The sequence below is a fragment of the Phalacrocorax aristotelis genome, chromosome 4 (genome assembly GCF_949628215.1).
Source record: "Phalacrocorax aristotelis chromosome 4, bGulAri2.1, whole genome shotgun sequence".
Classification (NCBI taxonomy): domain Eukaryota; kingdom Metazoa; phylum Chordata; class Aves; order Suliformes; family Phalacrocoracidae; genus Phalacrocorax; species Phalacrocorax aristotelis.
Genome location: NC_134279.1, coordinates 70355549 through 70382768, shown reverse-complemented (window position 1 = coordinate 70382768; position 27220 = coordinate 70355549). Strand labels below are relative to the sequence as shown.

Sequence of the window (27220 nt, the reverse complement as noted above, 5' to 3'; positions counted from 1 at the left end):
TAATCTCTACAACATCTAATCTTTAGCACAACCAGATTTAGAGGGGAGTGTAAGAATGATAATCTGATCAAAAGAACTGCTGTCAGTACCTGGAGGGAGACTACCCTTTGGCTGTTAGTTTCTTTTCATATTCCTCCCTTCCTGCTCTCCTTATTGTCCCCCAAAATGAGAGAGGCGGGATGTCTGTGGGTTATACGCAGTTGCCCAGGGAGTAGACTACTCACCTCAAGGACAGCAGATTTGGGTCCAGGTTATATTTCTGATTATCAGGAATAGGGATTTGAATTTAGGTCTTAGTTCTTTGGATGTGCCTTAATCTCTTGAGTGATTAAGCAAAACAGTTGGGTTTGGGGATGGAGCATTTTCAGTGTTCATTATCCAAGCTGTCTTCTAGTTTGGAGAAAGTGTTTTAATACATACTGGGCTGGAGAGAGAAAATACAGTCTCTGATAAATATTCACCAGGATGGCCCAGGTTCCAGCCCTTGCTTCTATTCGTTATTTAGGTATTTATGTAAAGTGGAATAACTTCAATGGGAGGGAGCTGGAGACCTCAATCAGAATATTACAGTGGTTGGAGCAGTCCTCTAAGAGAGGTGTGCTCAGAGGTTTGAACCCTTCCTTTGGTGGGATGGTGGTGGATCTCCCATCCCTCTGAATGGACCAGAGGAGCTCACAAATTACTTCCAGCCTTTTTTTCTGTGGTTCAAAATTACTCCATGTGGAATAATCGATGGAGGTGACTTAGAAATTAAACTTATGTTTTTAGGAAAGGTACAGCGTGGAAGAAACTTTCAGGGTAGAGTGCAGCTGACATGAGAAATCTGTTCCATGGAAGTTCCTTTGGCCTGTAATCTTAGATGTCGCAATGCCAGGAGAACTTGGCGTACTGACTATAAGAGGAGTTGTCCGGAGGGTGGAGCGGTGTGGAGGCATCGCAGCCAGGCTCTGTGATAAATGGGAACTCGAGGTACCATGGAGCTGGTACGCTGCACATTTGCCACCCTGAGCCAACAGTCTGTCATACTTTTGACAAAATGCTGTCCTTTTGGTGAACTTTGCTCATTATAATATCGTTATAACACCAAAACACACCTCCATCCCAAAAGCTACCCGCCTCGAAGGTGCAACAACCCCTCACTGGGCATGTGCTTTGAATTTTTCTAGTCTACACCTTTGAAAGCAAAGTGAGGAAATTTTACACCAATCATAATCAAGGCATGTATGACTAGAGTCACTCAAGCTGCACCTGAAAATTAAAAATAGTATAAAATAGAAAGAGGGTGTTAGGGAAGATACCATCGTGTACCACTCTGACTTCTGGGACCAGCCAATGGGCTGAGCCTCTCTTCCCCCACACTGGGACGCCTTTGGGTAAGATTTGAACACTTGATCATACCAAGTGTTTCCCTGGGAAACCTTAGAAACCTCTATATAGAGTCACTTTAAATCTCCAGTGCATTAGAGTTGCTTCATATTTGCTTAACGCACTTGTAGCTAAGCAGTGTTACTCATATCTTTAGTATTTATGTGTGCCTTATAACCAGCAAATGTATCACCAGTAATCCAGACAACCTGTGTATCTGTTGCTTTAATAAACTGTACTATTCATTAATCTAGCTGTGATTGTCCTCATTGAACACATCTGCCAAATTAGTTGGGTGGGTACATCTACAATCCTTAGAAAATAAATGGTTGACCAAGTCTGAGACTAAGACTGGGTTTAGACACACTTAGACTCCTCTTGGAGGAGGAGTGTAGAAAGCAAGGGGGTCCTATCTGAACCTCATGACTCAAAGGTAGGGTCTCCCCCTAGCCACTCCTCAGACTCCTACTGTTAATGCAACACTCCATCAAAATTTCTTATTTCTTTCAGGCCTGGAAAAAATAATCCCTTTAAATGTAAAGGGTGTGCCTTGTTTCTTTTTACAGAAAAAGCTGTGATAATGAAACTGTAAAAAAGGGCCAGTTTGGTCCTAGCATCAGATATTTAAACTGTTTTTTTCACATAGTAATTTTGTTAGCTCTCAGTCTCAAGGGAGTCTCAGTGAACTGTGAACTGAGTCACTTCCGTCTTTCATAGGATTAGTTTTTCATTTTGTTCACCATGTAATACTGAGATCTTGCCATATATAATTTGTATACCTTGGTAGTTTTTTAAAAAGTTGGCCTAGAAAGTTTATAGTGGAAGATAACCTCCTAGAAGGCTTTACAAGCCTTCTGAAGTCAATGTAGAGTCTTCTGACTTCTCCACTAATTTCTTCGTTTGTATTCCAGATCTGTTATATACCAAAAGTTCAGCCTGAAACAAAAGGAGTATATTTGATTTTTAGATACGTATCTGGGTTGCACAAGCTCTTTATACCCTTTCTAGCTGGACAGATTGATAAGTAGGAACCTTCTCACCCAGAGTTACCTGCAGTAAAATCAGATCAGCCACTCAGTGTAAATTTTTTTTAATAATCTGAAGTTTGTGTTTTGTTTTTTTTTTTTTAGGAAGTACAGCTTGAGCTCAGTCAAAATCACAAACTGGAGCATTCTCACTTCAATTCAGGTGATCTCTTCAGTGAAGATATAATTATGAACGATCACATCATTGATATTCTGTCCTTTGAAGAATCTGGGAACATGCTTCAGGCTTTGGAAGAGTAAGAATTCTGTGCTATCACATTAGATTTATTACATTTATCATCAACTGTACTTTTGAATATGCTTTAAGTATCTACCCTTTAATCTTTCTTCATAGTATCTGTTTATGCATGTGACTGCACTACCGTAGGTTTTTGAACTGTATTAAATAGCCATCAGTGGGAACTGAAAACTGTCATATTTCATATTGCTTTATCTATAGAAGTCACAGCTCCATCTAGGCCTTTGGCATGCAAGTTTTCCAGTCCAAATTAACATCCAGTTTTGCTTCTCTGTGGTTCACTAAGTAAAGGGAAACTTCTGTGTACAAGAAAATGTTGAAAGGGTGTATTGCTGAACACATTCTGCTTCCAAAAAGGTGGCTTTTGTCCTAGAAAAGAGAGCCCCTGCCAGCATTGTTACTTAGAAGCGTATTTTGGAAACACTTGGATGAGAATCTAAGGAGTGACAGTTTGTAGCGCTACCAGAAAGATACCACATAGCTGCGTTCAGAGGGACCACTGGGTAGAGCAGAGAAACTCTCCTGATGTTGTTGAAAGGCCAGTCAGGGCTGTTTGACAGGAATATGCTGCTGCTAAAGGTCATCTGTTCTTCAGCTGAATTTGATAAAAAGGTCTGATGTGAGGACAGAGCGGATTTTGTTTGTTCAGTCTTAGCGTTAGCTCCTGGCAAGTCAGGCTGCAGGCAGTATTATGCAACTATAAAATCTGTAGAAGCTGAAAATGAAAAATTACGGGGCCATGGAAATAATTTTCTTTCTTAAAGGGTAACTAACAGCATTCTTATTTCCTGCATTTCCTTGATAATTGGGATACTTATCTCTGTAAATTGCACATTGGCCCTTGCTTGTATAACTATACAGCAACTCAGGCTTTGAGAAGACTTATCCTAAAAATCATTATGTGAATGTTAAGAAGAACAGGATCAAAGATGTTTTTTTAACTTGCTTTAGTATTAATTTATTTCAAGGATAGTGAATATCTAGCTAGTTTGAAAAAAATGCCGGACTATTTTCAGATATGTTATAGTTTAGAAAGGTAAATATTCTTGCAAATCTTTGGATAGGATTATTTTTATAACTGGATTATTTCTAAACCCATAAAACAGGATTAACTTCTTAGTTTGAGTATGTATCCAGGGGCTCAAGTTTTTTAACATTCTTACGCAGTTAGCACAAATATCTCTCTTGCTTCCGCTTCTTTCCTCACAGTTTCTATTTTATCTGCCTCTAAGGAGGCGGAGCATTGTGGTGAGTAAAATAGATGCCCATTAGCAAACAGTCACTAACCGTCTTCACCTTCTGAGTTATTTTTCTGTCTTCTGGGATGAGGAGGGTAGATGGAGCAGAGAAGCATCCAGAGTTACAGTGGTTTCTGCTACAAAGATGATTGAAAGGGTGATAGACCTTACTGTGAAGGGCTCCAGTCAGCCTCTACCTGTTAGCAATGGGTGCTTCCTAATCCCTATTTAGATTAACCCAATTATTCTTATTTCTTGTAGTTTTAAACTGGAGTTCTGATTCGTTTACTGTTAGGAGGTCACACGTGGATGCACTTACCTTATTTTTTCCTATTCTTTCCCTCTTTTTATTGGCACTCAGTGAATATGTGTATTCAATTACTACATACCTATTCCTCTCCTCTTTACTGGTGGTGCAGTTTATCTGAGTGAGGAACTCCACAATGTGAAGTCCTACACCAAGTTGCCCCGAGTCCCCTTTTTTACTCAGGGGTGAAAAAGGGCACTTCTAGGGTATGATTATTGTCATCCTAAAGTAGATTTCCTAAAGCTGAGTTGCGTGGCTGCTGTGCCCACTGACCCTAAAGACTGGAGCCTGGGCTGATCAGCTCGGCCGTAGGGGTATGGAGGTGAGTGAGATGAATCCCAGCCTTGCAGGCTGGTTGGTAAAAAAGCTATAGCATTCCTTTACCGCCTGTATTAGATACATGCAATATTATTTCTGCTTTCTTCAGTAGTTAGAAGACACCACTTGTTTTATCTCTCATTGTTAACACTTTTATATGACATTTAGCTTAGGATGCTTCCTCATCGTAGGATTTGTTATTCATTCTGCAAGTTGGGGCAAAGCAGTCCTTTAATTTCTAATCTATATTCCTTAAAGGTTTCATTTTAGTCTTGTACTTTATAACCTGTTGCACATTATCCAGGTTTTCAGCTGATTTCAAAGACAAAGATAAAATACCGTTTCATTGCCTTAGGAGCGTCTATGACAGTGATCTAGGCTAAAACCAGAATGGAATAATCCTTTTTACTGAATTACCTGCTTTAAGGATAGTAATTAGCAAAATATAATGGGAAAAAGAAAGATTGCGTGTTTCTGATTTGTTAATAGATAATGGCAGTCAATTTGAATGGATTCTGTGCTTGAATGAAATGTAATTTTACTAATTGTGGTCACAGTCAGTTTTTCAACAATATTGCATTTTGGTTTACTACATTTAGTGTCACCCAATAGAATAGTTTGGTTTCCTCTAAGAAACTGAGGAATGAGGTTTGTATTGTCTTATAGGAGTGGCAGTATACTGACAATAAGGATGGGGCTTGTATTTTGAGTGCAATTTTTTCAAGCCATGTGTATACCAATATGAATTTTAGCCTCATAATCCTCATTTATATTACCTAGGGAGACAAAAGTATAGGGGCTTTTGTTAGAGAGCTTTCGATGCTTTAGATATTTGCAACCAACCAACAACATCTTGCTTGTACACTAGTTTGATAATTCCTTCTGCAGGTATTGGTGCAGCTATGTGTAATTTTCTCTGCATGGCATACGTATAAGCTTGCCAACACAATTGATACATCCTTTTTAAATTGCACTGTGGTAGTAAACATGGTTGGAATCATTCTGGTGCTTTGTTCTTTTGTCCAGACACAGATGAGAAAATTACTCAGGAAACTAAGAGCCGTGGGATATTTTTGTTTTCTTTACAATGTAAAGCTATGTTAATAGTTAATGTCTTCTACGAAGTGACAGTCCCAAATTGTTTAGCAAATACATTAGGAGCATGTCTTCAATATTTATGGACAGGGATATCTTTGGGGTGTAGACAGTTTGCAGTGTCAGGAGGATTGGCTAGAGAACAAAACATACTTTTAATATTTCATAGGGAAGCTTTTTAGTTACTCACTTTGTGAGTTTTGTCTTAATAAGTCATATCCTCAATGTACATTATGCAGCAAAATAGCTTGGCTTTTATTCTCAGTAGGTTCCTTACTGTGTATGTTCCTGAATATTGGCCCATTGGCAATGAATGCTAATGAGAAGCAGCTATATAATCTGAATATTTGACGTGAAGATCATGTTCCAAAATGTTATGGTCTCTTATTCTGTATGTCTAGAACAGAATATGAAGAGAGCTGAGCAGTTAGGGTTTGTGTCCAATGGGGGGATGAAGTCTGACCATGCTGAGACTATGATAGTCTCAGAAGATACAGATACGTTAAAGGCAACTTAGTTACTTTAAATAGCTTTCCACCACTACACCTTTTCTTTTTCATCCTCATTTTGTACAGCTGTGCTTCCTTGAGTCTGGCAAAGCCCTAGCTGAACTTGAGCATGCTTGCTGCTACGCAATACATACTGCCAATTATTTTGGGAAATCATTAAGTAATATGTATGCATCGCAGCTGATTTTCTTTCTGATGGTAGAGGGCATTGAGGCCAATGTATTAGAGAACAGGATCAAACTGTCTTTAGAGAGCCTTGACAGAAAAGTCAAAGCCAATTTACTACCATATTAGAAGTTCACTTTTTCTTTCTAAATGTAAATTTCTTGCTGTTCATCTCAATTTGATTTGCTAGGGAGCAAATATGAAGTTTTTTTAACCCTGAATTCAAATGGAAAGTAAGAATAAAAGATCACATTGTCATAGCAGCTAGACCTGAATATTCCTACATAGAAAATGGTGAGAAATAGTTACATTGTTAGTACAAAAAAAAAAAAAAAAGAGGAGCTAAATTTCTGTATTTCATAACTTCTAAAAAGGGTGATCTAAATTTTCAAATCTTTGAAGGGAGGGTATATTCATTGCTCTGTTTTTGTGCAATGTGTACAATGCAGGTATACGTCAATACATAATAATCACACGGATATAACAATAAGATACAGTGAATACACATGGAGTGAACCTGAAACAATGCATTTGTGGTTCTGTGTTATCAGTACTGTTATAAACTTGACAAGTGTGTAAATGATACATTTTTTTTTCACCAGAGAAACTCAAATTCTTAATAAGTGATAGGAGTTTGTAAGACAGGGAAACTGAAGAAAACAAATCATTTGAAATGAATGAATATATATCTTTTTTTCATCTAAAACTTGGCGCTTTGATGTTGGCTAGCTATGAAGAAATGGTGTTCAGAATTATATGGGTCATTTCTGCTGTCCACATAGAAAAATTTATCTCATCTAGAAAACAGTCTGCTTTTGAGAGTAGTGCTATTGGTGATGCTTTATTCCATAACATTTTGAAAGATGATTGCTGTCTCATACTGTTTCTGTCATCTGAATACTCACCCAGCCTGAGTAGATCAGAAGAATCTGGGTAGATCACAGCAAAGTTGGAAGATCCTCAGGCATTAATGCATGTAACTGTAATATTTATTTATGCTTTTGTTAGTATCCAGGCTGAAGCTGGTGCTTTTAAAATCAATGGTAAAATGCATGATGACTTCACTGGAAGCAGGACTGGAGTCTTTTTTACATTCTTTTTGCAGAGTAGTTTTTCAGTGAAATACCATTGTGTGAGCTCACTTGCAACAGCTGTGTTGTAGCTAGTTGCATGTATTAAATTGGTTTGCTGAAGATCACTGATTTATCAGTTTTTACACTTTCTGCAATCAAAGCAGAGGTTCTCAGTCTCTTAAATGCAGGATTTTTCAAATGTTTTTTAAACAGATTAATTAAGAATTGAAATACCTTTACTCTCTTTATATTGCTGTGGAGAGTTGAAGGAATTTGATAGTGAAACTGCTGCCAAATCTAGTGCTTAGGCTTTCGGCAGATGTTCATTAATAATTTTTTTTTTTAATTTATCATCTTTTTCAGTTTTGTCGGGGTTTTTTTTAGATTTTTAGCTATATGTCTTGAGAATCCTATTTCTGGTTTTGTCAGGATCTTGGCTTTTTCTGGAAAGCTAAACTTAACCTGTGACTCATCCATGTGAATGCATCCTTAGATAATCATCGCATACCTTTTGTAGCAATTTCATTTACTGATGAGATGTCCTGTATTGTCTGTAAGCTCATATTTCAGATGTGCTGAGTTTACGCTGAGCTGTATAATGGTGTCACAGGACTGATGGATGAACTCACCCCCAGTTCAGAGCTGGCTGCAGGCCAGTACAGCTACTGGTGTAGCACAGAGCATCTTCAGACCTCCTCTAAGACAGGCAGGCTGTGCCCAGCCTGGCAGCAGGTAGAGACAAGGGAAAGGCAATGCGCCCCGCTCCAGCATGGGAGGCCTGAAGGTTTTGAGCAGACAGTAGCTGTTGGTGGCTGTTCAGATCGCGTGCCATTACCTCTGCTTCTAATTCGGACAGTTTTGGTCTCCTGCAAAGATTTGCACCTCGTCCTGCTGCAGCCTGCATAAATCCCTGCCCTGAAGTGTTTGCAATCTCTGTTGTGGCTGGACCCAGCAGGAGAGTGTGGGAAGCAGAGGAGGGGAAAAAAGGAGGGAGAGACTGAAAGGAGGAAACTATGGCACTGCGCAGGGTCCACGTTGACACAGCAGTTAAAGACAAAAGCAAAAAACCAAAAACCAACCAAACAAAACTGAAACGGGAAGGAAAAGAAAACACAGCCCGACTTATTGATGTTGTATTATTAAGCCCTCAATGAACGGGTGATTTAGGGAACAGACCACATCTGCAACTGAAGACTTTTGATGCCCGTTATACTTGAATTGGCTTTCTTCACTTACTGTTACTAAAGCCAGCAGTAGCACAGATTGGTTCATGTCTCAGCTGTATGATTCTCCCTGCCCAACCCACTCTCCATCTGCACTTCTTTGAAGTGTGACAAGGCAACATGGACCATAACATTTCTTTTTGTTCTCCTTTCCCTTCCTCAGTTCGGCTGCCCCATTGGCATTGTGCCTGTGGATGCAGGAGACATGCTGCTCTGGCTCAGGGGGTAGCAGTGGGTGCCACAGGGCTAGGGGCAGTTGTGTGTCCATCTGTCCACCCCCAGCTGTGTTCCCCTCTCCAGCAGGAGCTGATGCAGCTGCTGTGCTGCAGTGCTCCAGGTCACGGCTGCAGTGGGGCATCTGGGACAGTGGAGACACAAATGGTTCACAAACGGCCCAAACTACATCCTTTTTGGCAACACTGTTTATCATGAAGGAATGCTTTTGCAGAAGCCGCTACCACGGGGCTCCAGTTTCCTCTGGATGCTGTTGCAATACATATGCTACTAACTGGCTACCATTTGCAGATGAGAGATGAGTCTTCTAAAAAAGATGAGTTTTTCTGTTTTGGTGAGAAATGTCACAGCAGGGGAGTTTGCTTGATGTTTCTTTCCCCTTTAGACCTCATAAGGTTGTGTCACAGGAGTTTCTTATTTTCATGAACCCTGAATTTGTTTTAAAAATGTGTCAGAAAGCCGTTACTGTTACATTCAGCTGCTATTACATTCTCCTGTTCAAAAATTCCCTTTGTGGACCTCTAATTTGAATAATAAGATTTAAAGACACAGTTACTTTGTAGTTAATGAGAGGTTTCCTTTTATGTGGGGTGCTGTGGTTTTTTAAAATTAAATGTAGTTGTTTCTTTACTGACACTAGCTGCTTTCCTGTATTCTTTTATTAGGTCTGTGGAAGACATGCTTCAGGCACTCTCTCTGCTTCTCTGTGTTTGGCATCTGGGATTCTCCCCTCCCAGATCTTCTCTGACAGATCTTTAAATCCTCTTCCTCTTCAAGTGAGTTAAAAATCTTTACACTTGCTGTTTGCAGCTTCATTTTCTACATGTCTGTTTACCTTTCCTCCCCCCCTACTTTTGTATAACCTACCTTCTCTACTGTCCTCATCCTGTCTCTGCATGCTGTGTCCAACAGTTTTGATCTTTTCCGTCAGTAGGTTGCCATCTGCTACCTTTACTTCGTTGGCTTTCATGTTTCTTTTAGGTCAGATAAGCTTAGGAAGAGATGCTAGGCCTTTTAAACATGAATTGCTGTAACAAGCAGAGTGCAGAGTATTTAAAGCAGCTTATTAAATCTGCCTCGTTTTGAGGAGGTACAGAGTGTCAGATTAGGATTTTTTTTCCTAGATGTCACAAAACATTGTGCATTTAATCTGAATGATTGTAAGCATTGCTCTTCTGATGGACTTGTATTTGAAAGGATTTGGTTTATTATACGTACAGGATTCCTGTTTTGTAGTGACTGTTGGCATCTAAGACTCCAAGACTATATTGATGCAGCTTGTTAAGGCTGCCCTCAACCTCTCATTTGGAGTAAGAGCTTGAAGCAAGGTTTCTGGTGCATGTGATGAGCTTGTCTTACTCCTGGCTGCTGTGAGGAGAAGGCAGACCAGAAGCAGAGCACATCACGTGGAAGGTAGATTTCAAGTTTTTACAGACACAACCTTTCTTCACCTGCTACTGAAAAAAGGTAATGGTCTGACTGCTGTCCTCCAGGATGTGACCTGGGAGGGCTCTGGCTTCTAATTACTTTTTCCCCATGCCATCACCCTTGGATTGGTGGAGCACTTCACATGCTTTTTCTGCTTCATTGCCTTATTCACAGATGTGCTCTCAGGAAAATCGAGGATGAGAGTTGCAGATTAAATACACCTGAGATTTTAACAGCTTCATCACTCACTTGCTGGCACATGAGCATCAGGTGAACTACACCTATTGCTCCTCCTGCATTTGGTGTTATGATCTTGAGGAGTTAACTGGGTGCTGTAGTTCTCTTTGTGGGCAAGAAGGAGTGTGGGAATGTTGCTCAAAATGAAATCAGGTCTAGTCTGTAATGACTTGCAGTAAATAGGAAGAATTGCTGTGGGAATACTGAGGGAAAGATAACAATAGGAAATGTGATGTTTGGTTTTGCCTTTTATTCTTGGGATTACTGCTGAAGAAGACTGGAAAAGTAACAAGTAAGGAGGTGGGTGAGGATTGGCTTAATCTTTTTTTTCAGAGCATGCTGAAAAAAATCCTGCATTTGTGGTAAGAAATAAATGTTGTGTTACGAGTTATGTATTAACAAGCCATGTATCAACCTGGTGGAGTTGTGAAGTGTTGCCTTCCAGGGAGAGAGATGAGGAATTCAATCTTCAACACCTCAGTAAGAAAGGGTTAGTAGGTGCTGTGACCACAATCTATCAGTTCACGCATAATGAACAGAAAAATAACAACTAAGGAACTTGTTATTCCAGCAAACAAAAAGAGTTGGAAGTTGAAAACTAATCAAATTCAAGCTGAGGATAGGGTAATCATTTTTAGGTCTTAAAGGAATGATCAAGTGGAACAATTAATTAAAGTGTTCTTTAGTTCTCTGTTAGGGGATGCTTGAAAACCAAGATGAGATGTTTCACACACAAGACAGACACGCTTCAGTTAAATCAGAGCTACTGGACTTGAAACAGGATTTAAAACAGAAAAATAAATCCAGTGGCTTGGATTTTACAGGCTAGTAATGAATTGGTGAATTCAAGAATGGGAGCCTCCTATTACTGCCTGACAGTCATCAGGGAAATGTTATAGCATAAAGCTCCCATTTTTTTCGATCCTTCTTTTTGTTTAAGTGTTTTTGTACAAAACTGAAAGGCTTTTTTTTAAAGTTGGTTGTTGTAAGTAAGCAGCTCAGCAAAAGTCCTGGGACTTCTGTAAACAGAAAGACTGAGATAAAAATATGCATCTGCACTGCCCAGTTGAAATGCTTGCTGTGTTGCTTCAGCATCCTGTTCCCTTAATCATGCCATCACCTGTCCTCTGCATCTGTCCTGGAGCAAGAAGGACTCTCCCCAAGCAGGGGGAGCAGGTTAGTGTCCCAGGGGACTCAATGATGGATGTAGCTGAACACCACCAAAGAAGGCAAATTATGTGCAGGTGCTGTCCTGCCCTGTCCCTCTGTACACAGCACAGAGAAGCTGGATTGTTGTGTTGTCTTGGGGACGTTACTGAAAATATTAGCTTTTATGGGATCTTCAGATTACTGTGAAGAAAGTTTCAGGCACACAATGTTTCAGACACAGGGATCTGGCCCCGTGCAGCACTGTTTCCTGCTCCTGTATGGGAGGAAAAGGGGGAAAATGAGGAGGGTTTACAGCTTTAACCAGCCAGTGCCGCAACAGATCACCGAGACGAGTATGGCCACCACCAGCGTGTTTCAGGGGTTTTGAGAGACTGCAACAGAAAAATCTCTCTGCCTCTTTGCAATAGATAGATTTTCACAGCTTAAGCTAATGCCTCCTACTCAGGTATCTGAATAAGAACTTAGAAATCAACAGGATGTAATTAAGTGGGGAAAATACATCTCTTGTGTTTAACAGAGGGGTAGTGATAATAATATATTACTGATTTGGTTACACTTTATTTGCATATATAAGGAAAGGAAAGTTTGACAAAACGGTGAAGTGTTTATAGATTTGCATGCTTTGATGTATAACGTTCTGAATGTGGTATCATTCTACTACCTTGCAAATCTTGCCAAGATCTTTTCTATGGATTTGAAATTTATTCTAAGATTTGACTATGGAACAAATCAAACGAATAATTTAGCCTAACTGAAAAAAAGAATAGATTTAAGCTCTTAAAAAATTTATTTTGTAGGTCACAAAGACATTCTTGATACTTAATCCACATCCAGAAGTGTACAGTGCTGTGAGTTCATGTAAATTGACATGCAGGGGCAAAACCTGCCTAATTCTTCAATCTGAATTGAGTGCAGAATAGGCAGTTATAGAATTACAATAGTTCATAGTATATGAAATAAGAATAATTATCATTCCAATTTAATTAACTCTAAAGATAAATGAGAATGTATTCATATGCAACATGACATTTATTGTATTCTGTAAAAAAACTTGTATTTTCCTCTGGTTTTAATCTCTTTTCTAAAACTCTGTTAATGTTCATGAGAGAAAGGTATCAGCTATTTTATTTGTATCAGCACATAATCAAAACAATCCTTTTCCCTGCACAGAAGGGAATATACCAGTGCAGAACACGAAGCAGTGATGTATCGATGTAGATGGGTCAGTGAGTTTATACCTCTATTACAAAGTGAAATTTTTATAGACTATTCAGATACTCACTTTATCCGCTTCCCAACAGAAGTGTGGTTTGGGGTTTTTTTGGGGGGGGGTGGAGTGAGGTGGGTGGGGTTTGTTTGCCTTTGAGGGAATGTTTTGAGTTTCAAAAAATGCCTTTCCTTTTTCTGTCTAAAATGGAAATACAAGAATAGACATATTTCATTAAAGTTGCTGTAGTAGAAGTTGGCTCACCATGCTTTTTAATGAATGATTGCTATCGTGATTAGTAAACTCATATACTGTAATATTCCTGCACTTCTCTGACTGCCATTCGGTTACCCAGTATCGAATGAATCTAGATATCCTTGTTTTCTGATAGAAATTTCCTATAATCTGCGATTTCAAACAGTCCTGATTACCTTTCTACAGCCTGGAGGTTGCCAGCCTGACACGAGCAGATGCTGATCTGGAGACATATCGGATGCAGATATGTAAAGATGTGATTGCTATGATGATGAAGAACATGGTCTTAAGTCACAGCCTCTTTCCTCATGTGGAGAAGAGGATGAGTTCAATTCTCAAAAAGCAGCTTCTTGCGATGGAGAAGGAGATTCAAGAGGAGTATGAAAGGAAGATGGTGGCTTTAACAGCTGAATGTAATCTGGAAACTAGGAAGAAAATGGAGGCTCAATGCCAAAAAGCAAGAGCTGCAAATGAAGAGGCTGAGGAATTAATGAAGAAAATGAATGAAAAGGTAAATCTGGAATAAAATCAAGATATTTTGCTTGATATATGATTTTATATAGATGGTTCCTCTTTTAGGCTAGAATGGCTGAGATGTGCCCTTACAAGAGTAAAGAGAAAAGCTGTACAATTTAACTACCCTGACATCTTAATTTTTGAACATGTTTGTTAATAAGAAACTCTGGTTTACTTCATCATGAAATGAATTTATCTCAGAAATCTGGGACACTGAAAACAAAAGATTGTCATTACAGTCTTTTTTTTTTTTTATAGTCACTTAAACGCTTGCAAAACGGTGTATTCTTATTTACTATATTTTACTGCAGCAGTTCCTAAGGACTCCAGTCAGACACTGTGTGTATTTTGCGCACTCAGAGCAGAACAAACTCTGCATCATAAATGTACAAACTAGGTAAAATCTTTAATATTGACATTCTTATTTTTAAAAAATGAGAATATAAGTGCAACCAAAGGCAGATATACCTCCAAACCGAGTGAAGGCAAGCAGAACAATCTATATTTTAGGCACAGCAGGGGGTGGATTTCTCTTGGAAATAACCTCTGGATAATAGCGAGATAAATAATTTAAGGCAGAGTATGTTCTTACAAGTTTAGAGTCTCCCTTTAAGTAAGTTTAGTGCTTATGTGTGTCACTTTCAAAGATCTCTGTCTGAATGGTTAAGTATCATTACCCAGGATTTCATAGGCAGTCACTAGCTGGCAATAGAGCCTGGGTCACCAGTCCAACGTCCCATGTACAAAATTGTGCTCCAGCCTTCCATGTCTTTTATTATAAACATTCAATATACTTGAAGAAAAACTGATTTCCCCCTGCCTCTTCCTTTCCCCCCCCCCCTTTTTTTCTTTTTACTTCATGTGTCTGGAGAGGATTCTGTTAAGTTTTGAATATTTCACATCTGTAAGCTTAAAATGCTAAAATACCCAAGTTAATATTTTGTGTTATCTAATGTTATAACTCGTACTAAGAGGATGACTGGTGGATGTGTGGGTATTGAATGTGATGCCGCCGAGTTTCCAGCTGCCTGTTTCAGCTCCATTATAGAGGCAAAGTAAGTTATGTTAGGAGTGTAATCCCTTGGACCAGTATGATACTTACTTGTGTATGCTATCTTTGTAGACAGTATTTAAGTTTTTGCCCATCTGTGTGTGTTTGTTATTTGTTTGGTTTGGTTGTTGTTTTGGTTTTTTCTGTGGTGGTTTTTTTTAAAAAACAAACATTTTTATTTGCATATCATATATCTATAATTGTTAAGGACTTTTATGACAATTCATAATTGCCGTTTTGACAAAAGTTTCTCACGGAGCACGACCCATCAAAGGTACTACAGGATGTTGAGGCGCTCAGGAAGAGCGTTGGTTTGTCAGGCTGTTTTGTGAAGAAGGTTGATGGCATAAGGCTAGTGAGCCAGTCGAATTTCATTGATGTTTCTAGGTGAATTTTAAATTGTTACCCTAGGGAGCTTTCAAATATCTGTAGGATAACTACAGAAGAAAGTTGAGTTAACTCAAAAGAGATTGTGAGGAAGGGATACTTGTGGACATCTTTTCAAGGATGAGGTGAATTGTACTGTGCAGAACTCTTTTTCCTTCTGTTGGTTATAGACAGAGCCTAGACTAGCTATGTAACGCTTCAACCTCACTGAGATAAATCCTACCTTTGCAGAGAGAGGGACCTGACTGAGACTCAGTATGCGAATCCACACTAAATAAGCTCTCAGCAAAGTGGCTTTTCTTTGCACAAAATACATTGTTATTGGTTCAGTCTGGTTTATACTGGAAATCCTGAATGGTAGGAATCAAAGAATTAAGGCCAATCCAGTACTTGTCCTGATGCATTTGTTATATACTAATGTCTTGCCGTTCACTTTCCTGTCTAAAAGGACCTGTTTTTATACTTGCCATGGAATCTGGTCCAAAAGGATGTGCTGGAGCGCTATAGATGGCCCACACTTGCGTGCTCCTGCCAGCGGGTGTACTGATGTCCAAGAGACAGCAGTGAAAAACAGCTGGAGCAATAACCTCCTCCCCTTCACAGCCAAAACACAGAATGTATATTCCCTCCCTTTTTGATTAATTATTTGCTGTCTGCAGTGTGTCTCTTGGGACTGAGGGGTGAGATGCAGAGGACAGTTCTCCCCAGATAAATAGTATGAAATTTAGAACAAGACCAACATAGCTACTGTTGGGTAGCTCTGCTGGCATAAGAAGCATTCTTTGCTCTGTGGGACATGTATGTTTTGATTCTCTAATGAGTTTATGCCACCTGAGGTTAAAACTCTGAATATATAAGTCTTACTGGAGAACTACGAGAAAGTATTTCGTGCAAAGAAGCTTTTAAATAAATTGCCATTTAATTCTACTCCACTGTTGTAACTCTAAAATCATGTTCTTGGATTAACTTGTAGAAACCAATAGATAAAGTAGGTCACCAATAATAAGAACTTTGAGATTTGTAGTAGAATAGTTTTTTCTAATTTATATTGTTTTTAAAATGTATGTGTATTTCATTGTTCTGACTTACATGAGTCTATTCAATTTTAATAGGATTTCAGGATTGATGAAACGTAACAAATTAATTTCATATACAGTCTTCTTGTTGAATTTCATGCTGTTTCGTCTAATATATCTTAAATAATGCTTCTAAATTCTAAAAAGACTTCATTATGCCTTGGAAGTGTTATCTGGATTAGAGATTGACAGCTATACAACCCTTGTCATTCCAAACAGGTGAAAACCATGGAAAGTGTACACTGATTTAGTATTAGCCTTCATTCAAACCTGAAATGACAGTAATCAGAGTATGTGTAAAATATGTACGAGCTAGTAGCATTGATACTTTAAAATAAATTTGAAGTTATTTTCAATATTCAACATATTTATTTCTCTCTTCTTTGCAGCCTGCTGTAGAATACAGAAGTCTTCTGGATAGACTTCAGAGACTGGAGCAGGACCACCTGAAGAGGTTCCTTCTGGTAAAGCAGGAGGAATATTTTGCAAAGGCTTATAGACAGCTGGCTGTTACCCAGAGAAAGGAGCTCCATAATATCTTTTTTACACAAATAACAAATGCTACTTTCAAGGGAGAACTGAAGTTGGAAGCAGCTAAAACATTAGTGGAAGATTACTCTAAAATACAGGTTAGAGGATGATAATTCCACTCCTAACCTAATTATAGAATACAAACCCACAGTAACTTTTAAGAAATATTTCAGGAAATATGTTTTGGGATAAATGTTATAGCTTTTATAACTAATTTCCTTAGGAGGAATTTTAAAAAGTATAATGCCATCATTATGCACATCTAGACATCTACACAACTGTATATTGGTGCATACGCACAGCCTTTTTCTACAACAGTAAGTTAGATGTATTTGCCACAACATTATGTGCTTAGTGCTGACTTCTGTTTTCATGGGTAATATTTCCAAAGCACCCAAGTGCTTAAAGCTTGACTTTACTGCTCAGGGAAAATAAGACCAGTAGCTCACCTGTATCGTGCAAAAGAAAGAAGAGTAGACATGTTTTTAAACCATGCAGTGGGAAATTGTGTAATATAAATCCCCAGTTTTGCAGTGAATAATTTGATATATCTGCACATCTTGCAGCTCTGCTTAGCTACTGAAAGCTCTGTTGGTGCAGCTCTGAAACTAAGCCCTCCCCAACAAGGTGGTCAGAGAGCAGATTTGCACTTGTGCAGCAAACTTCTGGTTCAAGGTCTACCCTTGCCGGTGTTAATGAGGCCATCAGCATGGTACAGAAAGGCCAAAGTGCCATTTTTCAAAAGTAATTTCAGACCAGATAAAGGGACTTCAGCAACTAAGAGAACAGCTAGGTACCTAAATCTGTTTTATGAATGGCATTTTCTAAAAGAGATCAGATGCTGTCTAATGAACGGTAAATACCTTTGGAGGCCTTTCTGTATAGGCATTTTCAAAACCCCCTAGGCATCATGTTTTTTTATGTCCTTCAGAAGATATTTGGATTGGGGGGCTCAGTACATGTAGATTATTGAAACTGTGGCATGTCTGAAGTGCTATGGTTTTGTACTTCGAGGGCTGAGTATCTCTATCTTATGTGGTCGGGGATGCTGATGAAGAACATGTTTGGAACTTTAGTTGTGGTTTCAGGGTTTCAGTTACATTTTAAGCCTTTTGCAACAGAATAGCTTGAGTTGTTTCCTCAAGGGTTTGGGGTGGTGGTTTTTGTGTTGTTTATATTATTTTTTTTTTTACTCCATTTGTGTTGAAAGAAAGTGTCCTAGTTCCAAGAATTCTGGGAATTGTTCTTCTGGCTGCTTCTTGAAGAAGAGTGTGACTGTTGTGCTCCTAGAGGTTGAGGGCCTGGAGGTTAAAAAGCAACCTTCAAGAGTCGTCTGGACAGGGTGCTGGGCCATCTTGTTTAGACTCTGCTCTTCCTAGAAAGATTGGACTAGATGATCCCTGAGGTTCCTTCCAACCTGGGATTCTGTGATTCTGTGATCTGGAAAGTAGGTGTCAAAACATGTAATGCCCACTCTTAAAACTGGATGCCCTGTGAGATCTCAGTCAGACATAGATGCAGGCCACTGTCAGATGTAGCAAGCACTTGTGCAAAAGTCAACTGAGCATCCAGCAGAAGACACAGCAAGTGAAAGAGGTTTTGACAATGTTTTGGCTGCTCAGACGTGGGTCACCTAAGTATCAGATCTTGTCTTGGCTGCCTGATGCTAGCAGAATGTCTGCTGTAGACAGACCATTGTGCACCTGCCTCTGGTCTCTACCAGACTCATTTATAGGTACCTAAACCCTTCCCATTTCCCGCTGTTGGAAGCAGGAACTTCTATGCCAGCCTGCGTGCAGTGGGCTTGGCTTTCCCCATGCTACTGGACACAGGTGGAAGACTTATCCTTGGCTTTAAAGTCAGTTTAGATGCCTTTGAAAATGTTACCCTTTATTTATTTATTCATACAATACATTGTAAAGGAAAAAGAAAGGGGAAAAAAAAGAAAGGAGGACATGATGCCACTTACTGCTGTTACTGAACACATGCTGTCTTCAGGTCCCAATTCAAGAAGACCTTTTAGCCTGTAGATAACTTTAATCAGGACCAGTTCTACTCACGCTGGTAGGGTTGAATGTGTATTTAATTGTGGGCACCTGATTAAATGACCTGTTAATTCAGGGCTCTCAGGAGGTGCACTAACTACTCAGGGGAGTACACACAATGTTGAGGTATTCAGGCCAAAAGCTCAGCACATTATTTATTTTCTTTTGTTGAAATAACAGTAATAATTTTATATTATCATTAGAGTTAAGTTTATATAAGCTTATTGGTTTTCACTTGTAAGAGCTTTTTAACTTTGCGCTATTAATGAACAAATCTGGCCTGATATGCACAGGTGTTAGCTGAAATTAACGTTACATCTAATTAAATATATTTGTTTGTGTTCTTTCCTGCAGGGAGACATCGAAGAGCTAATGGATTTTTTGCAAGCTAGCAAGAAATATCATCTGAATAGAAGGTTTGCTTACAGAGAGTATCTTATAAGTAAGATACAGTTAAGGGATTCTCAAGCCTCTGCTCTTATAAATGCAGCAGCAACGCAGATATCAAGTCTCATTTATAAGATGGAAAGGTAAATACCTCAATTGTTTTCTTGACAGCCATTTGACTACGTTATCTGAAAGACAGTAGAATATTCTTCAGAAGTCTTTTTGTCTATGTTACCTAGCAGGAAAGGTGCATTAAAAAGTTGTCTTTTAATTCTAAGAAAATATTTTGTAACTGATGACTTAGTTAATATGCCAGCAGACACTAAGGTGAGGTTTTGTTGTCTGTGTCCACACTGTACAGCACAGACATCAATTGCTGGGAACATGTGTAGTACCTGTTTGTCATCTGACTTCAGCTGGAACCCAGCTCATGGAAGAGTCTCAATGTCTTTATATATTCATTATTAATGTAAATAGTCCCCAGTCATATGAAAAGTCCTATCAGAGTCCATTGGAACATGTGGCAGTTAAGACCATTTGTCTTGGTTCTTTATGTGCAAATATCAGGATTTAACAAAAAAGAACAATTTTCATTCACCTGTGATTGCATGTGTTTGCGGAGCTAGATGTACAGTCTGAAGCTGGAAAGCATGAATATTTTCTAAAGCAAGTTGACTAAGTTTATAAATAATGTAACTGACGAAGATCTTGACTAGCAGAGAATACACCTGTTGCAGGGAATATTAAAAAGTAAAGTTCAGATGAAGTAAAAATTAGACCTTGAAATGGACTGTTGTAATACACTCAATTTATTTGGGATATCACACCAGATCCAGGTTGATTCAAATGCTCTATGCTAGGACACTTGTGGTATAAAGGTGGAGAGATAGAAATGGTAACTTACCAGAGACATAGTTATTTAGAATTGCGTAGCAATGTGGAGCACTGAGAGAGACCTCTTGCGACCACCCAAAGAACTGTGGCATATCTTAGTTTGGCATACAGAGAGATTACTCAGGAGCATGCCAGTGCAGTAAAATACATTAGTGGGCAGGAAAAAGCCTAGCACTGCTGCTGTTGATCCTGTGCATGCAGCTTTATTTGCATCTTTTAGATGTCTATATTAGTGTCAATCACTGACAACATGTGGGACGTGCATTAAGAGAGCAAGTATACATAGCAGTCTTTACACTGTGGTTCTTTCATAATGTTGACTTAATTTAAAAGTAATTTAATGTTAGGAAGCAGGAAATCTGTTAAAAGCTACTGAAGATCGCATCTGTTGATACAATAAAGTAATTTACCTGGGTGGTGTGTTTTTATAACTTCCTTGTTTGGCTTTTTGATTGTGTTGCGTGCTGCCTCATTGGAATCATACCCTAAGTTTAGCCTCAATATTCTGATCTGAGAGAGGCTCTTCAAGTATGCTTGCACTGCTTTGCCTATTTTACTAACATCTGCAGCTGTGTGGCTCAAAAACAAAAATAAATGTCTTGGCACAGGAAATATAATCCAGATACCCCTTTCACAGAGATTCCCCTTCCATCAGTTCATGCCTCTCTTTGGAATTGGATTATGAGAAATGATCTGAGATGTTTTCACAGATGTTGTGGTTATGTGAAAAGCCTTCGTGAGAAACTCTCATCTGCATGACCACTACATCCATGGCTTAAATCATTGCCACGAACAACTGAGACTTCTCAAGCTGGAAAAACATGTTCCTCACTGTTTAATGCCTATTTTTGCACCTAACAGTCACAAAACAGATCAACTACAAATCAGAGAAAAAAATTTGTGGTATTAGTAATCCAAGACCTCATGGATCTGATCCCAAAAAATGTACCAAAGAAAAAAACCTACCCAAAAACTTCCAAAACCAATAAGCATCACTACCAAGATGAAAAATTAATTTTTCTAGCACTCTGCTATTAAACTTCTCAGAGTATGCAGTGGTTATAGTACTCTGCAGACAAAGGAAAGGTGTCCATAGTTGGAGACAGCATTTGTAGAGGAGCAATCCCATCTGACTTTCTGGGACTAGAACTAGTTATTTTCCCTCAACCTTCCACACCTACTGTGGCAGGAATTCCTTTCAGGCAAATGTTGGCCAAACTGTTACGTTATTACTCATTCTCTAGCTGTTGAGATTATAAAACTCCAGAACGTAGTATTTCAGATTATTTGCTAGTCTTTTTCTACAGGCAAATGGAATTATCCTAGTGTGAACCCTGAGGAAGTTATTTTAGTTTCTAATTATAAAGTGATTTGGGGAGTTTTTACAAATTGGAGCATTAAAATTTGAGCAGCAACAGAAGTCTGGTCTGAATGGCTTGTACTTTAAATTTGTATCCAAAATGTCGTGTTACTTTTCACTTTAGCATTGAATCCGCTTGTCTAAATATAGGTACAGGTCTGTCTTACCCTACTGTATCCAGCTCTAATAGCATGCCTTAAACTCAGTGTTATAAATGGAATTTTAAAATGCAGAACTGTTTGTATGGAAAAGAGGAACTGAGAAAAGATGTGGATTATATATACCACAGCAAAACGGATCCAGGGATACGTAAACCACCAGATAAATGATGAGGAGAGAGGTCTTTTAAAAATGGAGCTTGATAGGATGTTTAAAATTTATCAGATAGCAAGGCAATTAACATGAAAAAGATTGTGTGGCCAGAAATAAAGGTTATAAAAGACAAAATCAAACCAATTCTAGGGAGGGTTGTGAATATTTTAAATGAAATAGAGCTGCCAGTTTTCAAGCTGGGCTTTTTAAAGATGGTATTTATGTAAAATGTCCCATTTGTCAGGACTGGCTGTAGGTACTCAGTACCTTTGGAAATCAAGTCCATGGACTGCAGTGACAAAAGGCAGGAAAGCAAGTTTTAAAATATCTGTAATGATAGATTTCAGGGATGTCTAGCTAGGCTTTTTGTGTTTTTCCTTAAAGAATAAACGTGCAGGAGGGTGATACCTGAAGCGGTATTTATCCTGGGTTGTTCTGGCTATCCCCAGAGGCACGAGGTTCTCAAGGTTTTTGAACTATAGGAGCTGTAACATGTTGCATCATTCTTTTGCCAGTATCTGCTCATTCATAAGAAGCTTTCACCCTTCTTTGGCCTCTTAAAAACTGAATCTCAGTTCTGCTGACTCACTAGGTACAAACAACTCAAGCTCCTTTATGCATTTCTCCCTAAATTTTAGTTTTTATAAGACCTCAAGCATTCCTTGTGAACTGTGTTCTTTAAAGTAGGCAATTGATTATCTTTGACATAAAACTTCAAAGCAAAACATCTCATATTGGTCTCTCACTCTTCTGAATAATCTCTGTTTATAGGGACGTTGTTATAAGCAAAGTAATTTTCTGAACAGTGTCCTGGACCTTTCGGTGGGTTGGTATTGGAAAGTGAATGCCTCCAGCAGTAATGCATTAGTATAAAGTTTTCTAATAATGCTTAAAACCTTGTCTGCTTGTAGCATTTTGCTATGTGGAGCATTTAGTGGTCTGAATTATTTACCTAAATTTTGGTCTGGGCACCAGCAAGATGCTAGTTCAGCAGGTGAAATCCTGAAGTAGCTGAAGCAGAGTAACTTGGGCACCATCTTGCAGATTCTCTCTGTATAGTCTCTGTACAGTGTTGTGTTTCAGCCTCCATGTATATCCAGGCTAGTACAACTTTTCTGCTTCATATCTATCTCCCTTATGTCCTAGTGACTCTCCTGTGCCTCGTCTAGCTTTCATAAAACAATCTTCCATTGCTGGAGTCCAACATCACTTAGATAGTTCTCCACAGCATCAAATACAAACCACTACTACTTACTTTTAGTGCACTCACTTAGTACTTTCTCCTAATTTTGTTGGCTTTCGAGCAGTACAGAGAAGTCAAGGTATGCCTCTGCTTGACCTATAACACTGCTGCCATCAGCCACGTGCTTCATCTGTTTCTTCCATGGCGCTTGCTGCATTTGGGAGGATCTCCTGTAAACATAATCTGTCATTACTGCAGTATTCTCCTTCATTAACATTCTCCTTGTTCAAAGACATTGAAGATGTGCCTGCACATTTCTTCAGTGATTAGATGGGTATGCTGAGACCAAGCAGTTTATCATACAGTCTGTACTGTCTTGTTATCCTCCTCTCCTTTTATTTTGTGTTTCAGTTCAGACTCCTTTGGGAACAGAACACCTTCTAATTCTAATATTGTAATTGTTTTTATACTGTATTTATACAAAACCAGAAATGAAGGTGTCTTGCCAGGATTGAGCCTTCTAGGAATTACTGTAATACTGCTTAATGTAAGTAAGTTGCCACATAAACTCCAATGTACTTATGTGGTGGTGGGTGTTTTCCCCATTATTTTTGTTATCTGGGATTTCTAAATAAGTAGGTTCCAAATAAAAAAATAGATGGGTTTTACAGTATTTCATCACCTTCAGTTTGAGCTGTGGACATGTTGGATCTCTAAGTAAACAACCTGAAACTGAAATAATGTAGGCTTCCCCCCCGCCTGCCCCATCCTAAGAATAGGTAGGTATATTTTATCTTCTAGTCATTCTATGTTGCATGGCTTTTCCTGTATCTTTCATTTGCTGGGTGGTTCCAGCACATCTCTCTTTTTCTCTATTGCAGTGAGAAAGTGTTTGGAGAACATCCAGGTTCAGGTCAGGATTTGGTGTGAGGTCCATGTTGACCTTTTCGGCCCCACATTTTGGAAGTCCACTGTGTCTAATGTTAGAAATTATAACTCAAAAATGTCCAACAGCCTGGTCTGAATTAAGGTGTCCTTTTATTCTTCTGTTGTCTGAGAAAGATTGGGGAATTTTCTGGTGTGAATACAATAGCAGGTAATTTTTTAAATTCAGTTTGCGTTCATGGAGAAGGAGGTTTTTCTAACTGTTGCAGGCATGGCTGGGATCTTGCTTACGCTTTGAAATTAAGTACTGTAGCAACTGGAGGTAGACCACGGTCTTAAACTTCCATTTGAAAGCACTTTGTGTTTAAGACTGAGAATATGTACGGTTAGATTATTGTATTTCACTAGTCTGAAATCTTTCTAATTTTTCTGATTATGTAACTGTAATAGGAAATCTGAATATAAGTCTTTTAATAGATATGATTGCTTTGTATCTCAAATAATTTTAATAGCTTTTACTTGATTAAATTACATCCTTTAAAGAGAAAATTGTTTCTAATTGAGGAGAAGGAGTTATAATAGACATCTAGAATTGCATTCCAGAGGCATTAAATGAAAAATGTAAATATTATGAATAATAGATAAGGTTTAAAATGTCTCATTTGAATATTGCTTACATTACTAACTGATATATAATTAGTTTTGCAGTTGCCTTCCCTTCCTTCCTTCTTCCCATTCCTTCTTCATATATCTTCACTCTACCTTCACAAACTGCCTCGATTCTACGCTCATCTCTAAGATTATCTTTCTGTTATCCACTTGCTTGTTTGATCCCCCAGGTATCATTCCTAAAGAAACAAACATCATTCTGTGTGTCTGCTGCTTTGTTGAGCCTTATTATGGTAGTAATTGCCTCAAATATCCATTTGCTTTTAAGAATTTGGGATAAGAGCCTTCAAACACTCTTGTTACAGAGCAGGTCATCTACCTGAAAGTCATTTGGGAGTGCTGCTGGACCGAGCTGAGGCTGAAATCAGTTCTGTTAAACAGAAATTTGATCATGATTTAAAACAAGAAAAGCAAAAGCTTCGCCAGAAACTCATTACCAAGCACAGGCGGGAAATGCTACAAAAGGTAATTATTTCCAGTATATTTATTTTTATAGGGCTTATCATGAGTCAAAAAGGAATGAATTGAAAAATAAAGTGTAGTTCTTAGGACAGGGATCAACACTGACAGGAGCATGGATGAAAATGTGTCCGTTGTTTTTAGCTGTGTACTGCCATGTGCTGTATTAATTTTACAGTAGTTAATAACTGTTCAGAAAAACCTGCAAGAAAGTAATATAACTGGAGAAACTTGTGAAGCCCCTCTGCCTAGCCTAATCTGAGCAAGGGGGTTATGACAATCCTGTAATGTGCAGACAAGCAAAAGCCAACTGAGGTTCTGGAATCGGTGAGGGAGATGGCACAGATCTGTGACAGTCGTCCTTTTCTATGGGTTTCCTGGATATGTGTGATTGAGTGACTTCTACGGCATAGTTAAAATTAGCTACAAAACTATTTAAAAGATGCTGTACCTGTGGCTTCTTGTGGTGGGACACACTTCACTTAACGTCAGCCATCTAAAAATCAAGGCTAACTCCAAGAGCTCCAAATCATCTCGTAATGGAAGATGACTTGCAGATTATCTGAGATAAATGGAAGGAAGTTGTTACCCAGAGGTCCCTATTGTTCTCTGCCTAAAGTATGTAGAAAAAAAAGTCTTCTTGGATTAGGTGATATTTCTTTAGATGACCAAAATTAGGGCAGAGTAACTTAACCTTCTGTGGGATAGTGTTCTAGTGTTTTCTGCTCTTTAACAGGTACCAGTGCAAGAAGAGACAGCAGGTATAATGTTGGAGACTTCATTTGTTGTATTTATTCTCCGTATAGGGAGCTGTATGCTGTAAGATAGGGAAAAAACCCCAACCTTTTATTTTCCCCTCTTTTTTTTTTTTCTTTCTATTTTATTCCTTCTTTTTCTTCCTTGGTATTTGATCCAGATTCACTTCTGGAACGCTGACAGATCATTACAGTTCAGGCATTTGGGATTATGTCAAACCACAAGATCATGCACTTGTTTAGGTGTTACCCCTTCCATGTAGGAACAATCCAAATTATCACAGGCCTGTGTTAGCCCATCTATCTAACAATAGTCTAAATTATCACAGGCCTGCTAGATGCACGCAAAGCCATCATGTTGAGGGCTAGGTAAGTCTCTGGACACTGAAAAGCAGTTTGAGAATACTGATAAACATAAGTATCAAATTTTACGTTGCAACGAAATACACATTTAAAGACCTAGAATTTGAGATGTTCCTTCTCTTAACCTTGTTCCTCCTTTTGGTAAATGAATCAGCAGAAAGAGCATCGGAAGGAGCAGCTGTCACTTGGAGACCCCTTCAAAACTACTAAGGAGGTCACTTACTATCTGAGCTACTGGAAAAATCTTCTGACTGATCACACCATTGAATTTGAAGAACTTACTGAAAAGCTTGACAATGAGGCAAGTGAAGAGCTGAAAGAGCTTCTATTTAGTCTAACAGAGAAAGCCATTGAAGAGCTTAAACGTGTTCAGTATGGAGTATTTGTGCAAGAACTGGTAAAGCTCAGTGTGCCAAAGATGTTCCTGCTGGAAGCTGTGGAGGAGCATAAAAAAGAGATGGTTGTTAAACATGAACAGCTTGAAAGGGACGAGCGTGACAGGAGCACGACCGCTAAAGAGCTGCTTCAGCTCACCAGGCAGAGGCTGAGCCAAGAACTGGAGACGAGCCTTTTAGAACAAAAAAAATTAAGGAGCTGGGAACAATCAGTATTCATGCAAGTATCTCTCTGTACTCTTTTCTTAGTTATTCTTGCAAATAGAGATGAACTAGGAGTTTTCATACCTGTCTGGGTATAATTCCTAATGATTGGTTCTCTTACATGCACTTGGGAATTGATTTTTCGCAAGTGTTCAACCCCTCCAGTGCTGGCGGGTGAGCCAGTACTCATAGTGCTGCAGTGGAAATCCTGGGAAACAGCCATTTTGAAACCAAAAGGTGGAGTGTTTTTATACTTCTGTTCACTCCGTGTCAGGTTTCACTTGCGCATCTTTCATTATTATTCTCAGTCTGTTCTCAGAGGTCCAGCACTTTGGAAATGTCATTTAGTATGTCAGGCCTGATTAGCCCCATGTTCAGTTTCGATATATTTCCTCCAGCTGCAAGGCAAGCCTTACTTCTTGGGTGCTCATTTTAAGTTCTGCCACAGCATTTAGCCGTATTTCATAAATACACAGCACAGTAGGATACTTCTCCAGCTCATGGGCTTCACGCTTGGCCGATCTGGCTTGCTGACAAAACGCCCCTGGCACCGAGCCCCCAGCCAGAGAGGTGTCATAGCAAGGGTGAGTTTTGCTGGCCCCGGTCACATGTCTTGGCTATCGCTGCCTGCTACAAAGGG

At 38.9% G+C, this 27220-nt stretch overlaps 1 protein-coding gene across 1 annotated transcript in view; it reads left to right on the top strand.

The window, feature by feature from the left end:
- Nucleotides 1-27220, top strand: part of EVC2 (EvC ciliary complex subunit 2) — an 81121-nt gene that overhangs the window by 26689 nt on the left and 27212 nt on the right. The window contains 6 exon segments of the mRNA XM_075091885.1: nt 2496-2647; nt 13295-13619; nt 16528-16767; nt 19069-19244; nt 24710-24869; nt 26136-26600. Of these exon segments, the coding sequence (XP_074947986.1) occupies nt 2496-2647; nt 13295-13619; nt 16528-16767; nt 19069-19244; nt 24710-24869; nt 26136-26600 (1518 nt within the window).